Source organism: Sphaeroforma arctica (assembly GCF_001186125.1).
Source record: "Sphaeroforma arctica JP610 unplaced genomic scaffold supercont1.386, whole genome shotgun sequence".
Taxonomy (NCBI): Eukaryota; class Ichthyosporea; order Ichthyophonida; genus Sphaeroforma; species Sphaeroforma arctica.
The window spans coordinates 1,641-9,382 of NW_014040172.1; the positions used below are offsets into that span (position 1 = coordinate 1,641).

Below are 7,742 nucleotides of genomic sequence, written 5' to 3' on the forward strand. Positions count from 1 at the left end.
CATCAGTAAATTGAATGTACAACGCTATAGATCATCCTACGTACAAGATTTTGCTACCACTTTCAACAAAATCAGTGGGTATGGCGTTGAGTATATAAATAGCACGCATCATCAGGAAACTGAATGTACAACGCTATAGATCATCCTACGTACATGATTTTGCTACCACTTTCATAGAAAGTTATCATTTCAGAGGAAATCACCATCATTAGTTGTGGCGTTGAGTATATAAATAGCACACATCATCAGGAAACTGAATGTACAACGCTATAGATCATCCTACGTACAAGATTTTTGCTTCCACTTTCGTAGAAAGTCATCATTTCAGAGGAAATCACCATCAGTAGTTGTGGCGTTGAGTATATAAATAGCACGCATCATCAAGAAATTGAATGTACACGCCACATTTTTTTTCTTCTCTTTTGTCAAAAGTCAGCCACATATGTTTATCATCTACCTATTTCAAACCCCGTACTTCCCATACGAAGGGACCAACACGTCTCTACTACCTACACGCACCTTTCTCTCGCCCCATCCCACCTCTCCGGGGCCGTCCAGATTAACTGCAAGTCCTTTGCCTGCATATTCCTTCAAATTAATATTAATACCTTTCCCTTCTGAGTCGAAAGAGCTACTCCATTGCCTACTGAATGTTGGCCACGGATTCTGTCGACACCACTTAGACAGCCTATCAGCTTTTATGACCAGCGCCGACTGCTCATTTTCGCTCTCTAACCTAAGGTCTCTAGTCGCATAGCGAAAGCCACCCACGCTAGTATTTACTAGCAATGTCTGGTCCGCACCCAAATACTTATACGGATAGCCCACCTGCACTCTTAGATCTTTGGTCGAATCCGCCAGGCACAGCCCATGCTCGTCTCCATTATTCGATCCATTCACAGACTTAGCAGCCGTGTTGACTATCACCAACACTGCAGCCTTGGTTTCATGCTTGGTTAACTTCCGTGCGTCCAACACATTGTTCTTGGCATCCCACACATCCGCCCGCACGAACTCGCTATACACACCTAGAGCCCGTTCAGCGATCTTATTCAATTTGTCCACATACAGATCGATGTCCAATTTGGGTTCGGTAGAGGTGTTGTCTACATGATTTGCAACATCCCCGTCTGTTTCACCGCACAGGGCTTCCGTGTGTGTAGATGACGCTTTGCTCGACCTTTGTACTAGTGGGAGTGGCTCTGTAGACACCTGGGGGGCGGGCAACGTAATCTTCGGTGGTATATTTGAAACATACCCTTTTTTTGCCAACTTCTCGGCAGCAATGGCCTTCTCAGCAGCCATAACAAACTCAGCAACTAAATCTCCTTCGACAGCTGACCTGTCGTCTACACTCTTCGATTTCCGGGCACTACGGGCTAGAGACGGCCTTGATCCCTTAAACTTCAAATCATCACGGAACTTACCTCCCTTCTCCTGGGCAGCTTGTACCTGCTTGATTGCCGCCCGCAGTGCGTGCATCACCGTACCCAGATTCAGAAATGGTAGATCACGTCTGTATAGTTTGTCGAAGATTCGGAACGTCTCCAGCGGATCCTTCCTAAATGTAGTCGTCTCTATATACTCCGCGAGCACGTCGTCCGGTAGGGCTATACCGTACTCATCCGCTCTCTGCACAAACAGCTTCGATTGTTCATATTCGTTCAGTCGCACTGCCGATTGTACCACAGCACCCATCATGCCTGGCGTATACGTCATACGCGTGGAATCCCACTCGCCGTGCAGGCGCAGTACGCGTTTGTAAGCCTTCAGGGTGGTGAGGGCTGTGAGAATGTGTGTTTTGGTATCATCCAGCAAAGGTATCTTAAGCGACTTCATGTGTGAAACGGCATTCTCGCCGGCATCTAAATGTCCGGTGTGCATAAACGCACTCACCAGGTGGTTGGCTGTCTCAGGATCAATTCGGTCGAATCCAAGTAAGAGCATTCCCCTGTTTATAGAGTTCCAGCACACACCCCCCAACTCCGCAACATACAGCATGTTCTCCCATCTGTGGGCCTTATGCAGCACACTTATAGTGTACTTCAGCGTGAGCGCACTGGGTGTTACACTCTTGCGGAACATCTTGACTTGGAACCCCAGAGCTTTCTCGTACCAGTTCAGATCATGGCACGCTTTAATAGCCGCACACCACACTGCATCGGTCGTGTTCTTGCCCTTGTCACTTACAAGCCCGTACAACTGCAGAGTCTTGTCGGCAAACCCTAAGTCGGCATATGCAATCATGGCATCGATCAGGTTGGCATCCTGTACACTATAGCCACGTTCCAACATCTCTTCATACAGATAAATCACATCCCGCGGCCGGTCGCCGTGCACCGCACACGCCGATACAGTGTTACCAAATGCCTCCCCGAGTTTAAACGTGTCACTTGTTTTGGTCTTCACCACTTCCAGTATGTCTACCGCCAGTGTGCTAAACCCTGCCTCCGAACACACACCCAACACAGCCAGACCCGAATCTAGATCCAATTCCGATGCACTATACCCAGCCTTCAGCATAGCCTTGTAGAAGTACATGGCCTGAAAGGCACTCCCCCCCTCTGCACTGCACGCCGCAATCACGTGCCTGTACGATGTCACGTCTGGTGTAACCCCATAAACACTCTCCATTGCGTTCATTAGAGACACGGCACGAGGTCCCAACCACCTTGCACTGTATGCATGCAGCACATAATTTATTGTGTCTAGTGTAGGCCTGAGGGTACTTCCTGGTTGCGAAGCTAGAGCTTCTACCTGCTCGAATATGTTTATGACCTGTGCGTGCTTGTTCATATTCGAGAGTGTATTAATGTGCTTCTCAGCCTCATAAAAGCTCACCAGCGTCCCATCTCTCGCTGGCTGTGTATTCATATCTGCTGCCATAGATGCATCGGATCCAAGGCTATCTTTGCTAATTCCACCCAAACCATACCCACCCTTTAATCTGGGTTTGCGTTTAGCCTGCTTGACTGGCATGGGTATAGTAGGCGCTTTCCCTATCCTCAGCACACCGCCTTTGATCATAGTATCATACCCGAGTGCCTGTGCCTTCTGCACATTCGCTTGGGTCAAACGTGTGAAGCTGGACAGTGTAGGGTTAATGGGGATCGCCTGATCACTGCCATTATACGCCCTTTCCAAACGTGCTTTTCGAAATCTTTCTGTGTGACTAGGGTTGCCGTGTAGATTCTTGTATGTTCTGATCGTGCATGTGCCCAGTGGTGTTCCAGACTGCTGCATCAAACCAGCAGGTTTACGATGCAAACAGGGAGAAAGCAGCGTGTGCGTGTGTGTGTGCGATGTTACACGTGTGTGGACTCCCCTCCTATATCTGGCAGTAGCATGACGCCCGTTTGTGTTGCTACATATATAGAAATCAGACACGTATACACTGTATATTGATCTCCAAGGAACAAACGGTCGCACTTGTTTTAGACAAGATGCACCTAATAAGTGAGTATGCGACATAGTCACCTACGATATCGTAAAATGTTAACTAGGTTAGTCGTGCCGTTCAGACCAACTCGCTTAGAAGCATGGTAGTTCTTTAATGTTTATAAACAGAGAAGGACAAGAGGAGCCTAACTTGAGACCTAGTGTACGATTCTGATCACACAGCCATCAGCGTCAGTGCGCAATATCTTGGTCCCCCCCAACCCGCACGGCGCACGAAACATGCGTCGCGCGGTACATACTTCATAAATTTACTACAGTATAGCCGAGGGCGTGGGGTCGTTTTTTTTCTAACACAAATGTATAGAAATTCGATCGTTTTTTGCGTTTACGTTCAACGTTTTACTGCAATAAAGGGTGCTATTTAAAAAATGTGGTCATGGAAAAAAAGGTTACATCTTGGTGTGGCCTGTACATACATAGCATGAATAATGATTGCTACTTTGTTCTTCTGCGTTGTATGGTGTTCTCACAGTTGGCATGCCATGCAAGTAGATTCTGGGACGGTTCATGCTTAAAAGTTATCCTTCTACTATTCGATTCTAGTAACTTCAATACCAACTGTTGCTTACGTTGACATTTATCAAGCACATCTGTACTCAATTAAGAACACGTCTGTACATAATTATATTCCTATGTGACGAATTAATACAACAATTTAGTATTGAAGCTCAAGCTCGTTTGACGTTCAGGATCGCGTACTCGCTAGAGATATTGCTGATAGGAACATGACCTATGCCAAGTAATCACTAAAGTTGGATACTACTGTATACGAATGCATAGCAATAGACCACCCCTACAATCTTGATCAAATATACACCAGTCGAAGCTAACAAAATATAAAGGACTTGATCTTCACTTGGTAGTGTCGTATCTATTAATAATGGCAAGTATATTTTATGCGGTGAAGACACTCTGACATTAGAGCCCATCCTACAATTCGTGCACCCGGTTGAACAATGCCCCGAAGATGTCTAGGATTATCTCCGCTTCTGGGTTATGTGTACAAATTACTGATATTCTCGTCGCTCGCTGAATGTCACCTTAGACCTTGGACTATACTAACCTGCATGATGTAGGGTACGGTCGCCGAAGACCCGTCGCTCAATTTGAATTACTCCAAGCATACTGACGTTCGACATTACCCTATCAAAAAAGGCACATGCTGAACCAAACTAGGTTACTCTATAGTCGTGTGCTAGCTCGCAAAAATCTCTCACTATGCGTACATTTTTCATAACTATCATCGGCTTCCAGACTCCACCCCATCCCAGAGATGTGACCTTCGAGGTTTCCTACAACTTCCGTCCGAAATTGCTTCCGGCTTTTAAAAAAATCGAATCCTCTTTGGTCTCCATACTAAGAACTGTCGCTTGAAAAGATAGCAGTCTATTCAATTGCAACTGCTCAAACGGCAAACCCAAAGTAACTTTACAGAAAATATGTGGGAGGGGGGGGGGGGGTAAACTAAATGCGTTCAGGTGATATCACAATAAGTAGCAGTTTGTTCAGGGTGTTATTTTCTCTAACACGACCCGCCCACCTGCTCGCAGACATCGGTCCAGCCAGCCCATACTCCGACCGCTACATAAAATGGTGCGATATAATCCAATCATTGCAACCTCCTTGAACTGTACCGCTCACCACTCTACGTTCCCATGAGAATCGCAGTCTCGTTTCTAGTGAGTTGGGAATTAGACTAAACTGTAGTTACTACCACTTCCACTTTGTCCTCACTCCCTTTTTCCTCACTTGGGTAGGCGAATCGACTACCACATGCGCGTTTACGGGATCTGAATCCCGATAGTGCCAATACAGCATGTACGAATCCATCTTCCTTGCGGTGGATAGCAACATACCGGCGTGTGATTCCGCACATCAATTAAACCTAGCCTTGAATTATCGTCTACAACTCTGGAGTTTTTACCCGCTCAGAAAACTTAAACTAGTCTAAACAAAATATATCGGTCAAGTGTACACCAATCGGATAACCTTCGTCGAAAAAGCATATCCCGAATGGATCAGGCCCGGATTTCTAAATCATGGAATGTGCTTCCTCACATTACAAGCCTACATCATCGATAACTCTACAACTCATCTCGCCATGCAAGCACAGCACATGATCGCCGCATGCAAATCTAACCTGCACAGAACTTGCTCACACTAATCCTGCTCAGACCCAGATACACACATCCGTGCTTAGACAACCACCTTTACCATACACCCATGCACGCTAGCTAAGCCTCCCCTGTCTCTGTCCCAACTCCTGTCCCCGTCTCCTTTTCGCGCTCATCCGCATCTTTCAAGTCCTGCCACACCACTCGCAGACCCTCGTGCTCTTCCAGCAGGCCTTTGATGGCCTTGTGCAGGTGTTCGCGGTAGTCGTTGACCCCGTTGCGGATGATTGGGGTCCAGAAATACGGATGCCGCTGCGGTGAGAGAGTGAGAGACTATTGTGAGACTATTCGCACTAGTGATAAGCGTATATTGAACTGTTCGACACTAATTAAGTGGCTGTGGAAGCCGCGATGTGGGAACCGTCACAGCCATCATTGGCACTCATTCGAAACTTCGGTAATCGAGAATACGGGATGCCGCTGCGCCAAAGGGTGGATTGGCTTCACGGGATGTGTCTAGTGATAGAATACGATGGTGCTCAAGCAAAGAGCTGCTCTGATGAACTGATCTGGAGTTCGCGGATGTCTAGGCCCCACCTATTTAAACAAAAGGATATGGCTGCATACATAATGCCGCACTGAATTCACGAGCTTGAACAAAGCCGATCCAGAAATGCTTGTACCCACACATCAATCAGATGACAATCCACAGACTTGTGTCAAGCACTCATCAAATCCCGTGAGATCCATGTCCGGCATCCGTCACATAGTAATATTAGCGTGTACAATACCCAGATAGTTTAAAGTACTGTCAATGGCCTGTCAGCCACAATATGGGCCGCAAACAGTTTCGCGAGCGCTCCTATAGTATGCGATGCAGCCTAGACAGCTACTCTGGGATTGAGTTATGTTATTTAAGCGTGAGATGCAGCTACAGCACACACAAAGTCTCAATGGTTGTGCGATAAGTAGGGCCGTGTCGCTGACTACAGCATGTGCCATCGAGAACATCCGACCAGTTTCATCAGCTTGGTGCGTATAGACGTGGACATGACGGATCTGGCATAATAACAGGGACTCGTCTACTGAATGCAACCACATACTACACACAATAGGCATGGAACTCTTAAATGTAGACAACTTACGTTGGCTGTGTGTAGTCCATGATCGGGCTTGACCTCTGGCTTCTTGAAGTGCTCTGGGAACCGATTCTAGTGCGAAACCCAAAATGCAGAGATATTGTTAGGTTACAATATCTGATGAGTGAGTGTAGTATTGCAGCTTGTCGATTTGAAATCTGTATTCTACCACAAAGTGCTGACTAGCGCTATGTAGAATAGAGACCAATGCTAATGTGTACGATAGCCTGGCTATAAGATATGCCTGCCCAACTACAGTACACTCTGTGCGAATACGGAACACAAAATACTCAGTCCACTCTGGTAACAGCTATGCACGTGTATGTGCGTCCATTGAGATATAGTTTAACGCTCATCATGTTCTACATCATTAGGTCAATTGCCTGATCTACTCATCCTGTAATACGACACGCAATCATACAACTACAGCCACACTTACAAACAAACAGAATGAGATTACACGATTTCGATACACATACACGGACACAGGCGTATGAAACATGTTCATGCGAACTTCACTTCAGGGCCACAGAAATTCTTACTAGAGGGTAATATCCCAGAGCAAGGCAGGCAAGCACTCGACGGAATCTAAATCGCGGAGCCTATGCTCGACCAAAGCCCTTTAGCTCTCATTAGGTGTCTCGTTCAAAAGTAGTCGTACACGCACACAAACACGCACATAATATGCATCCAAATACATCTATACTAAACAATCTCGATACATACTGGACGAAGTTAAGCTACTATATAGCAGAATGCTACACACATAACACATTGTGGCGTGCACCATGTAAATTACATCGCACACAAATATTTGATGTATTTTGAAGGATTTTTTTATCGCTACACAAGGATACAACATACCTTGATATGCTTCTTGATAGCCATACGCTCCAGTGCATCGTGCGCCAACTGCCCAACACCTGCCGCGGCACCCACCACTACTACACTGGCTAGCCCAGCTCGAGGATTTGTAGCTGTTTAATGAAGCTGGAATATAAGACACCCGCGTGATATCTCAAACATATAT

At 46.3% G+C, this 7,742-nt stretch overlaps 2 protein-coding genes across 2 annotated transcripts in view; both read right to left on the bottom strand.

Annotated features, from left to right (window-relative positions):
- Positions 1-414: 414 nt before the first annotated feature.
- Positions 415-3,324, bottom strand: SARC_05801 (hypothetical protein). The gene has a single exon (XM_014300315.1). It carries the CDS (start codon positions 3,241-3,243, stop codon positions 463-465), a length of 2,781 nt encoding a protein of 926 aa, XP_014155790.1. The 5' UTR covers positions 3,244-3,324; the 3' UTR covers positions 415-462.
- A 1,016-nt stretch (positions 3,325-4,340) lies between these two features.
- Positions 4,341-7,742, bottom strand: part of SARC_05802 (hypothetical protein) — a 6,760-nt gene continuing 3,358 nt past the window's right edge. Inside the window, exons 4-6 of the mRNA XM_014300316.1 lie at positions 7,577-7,689; positions 6,719-6,784; positions 4,341-5,885 (exon numbers count right to left, since the gene is read on the bottom strand). Of these exons, the coding sequence (XP_014155791.1) occupies positions 5,694-5,885; positions 6,719-6,784; positions 7,577-7,689 (371 nt within the window). The 3' untranslated portion in view covers positions 4,341-5,693. The remainder of the gene's footprint in view (positions 5,886-6,718; positions 6,785-7,576; positions 7,690-7,742) is intronic.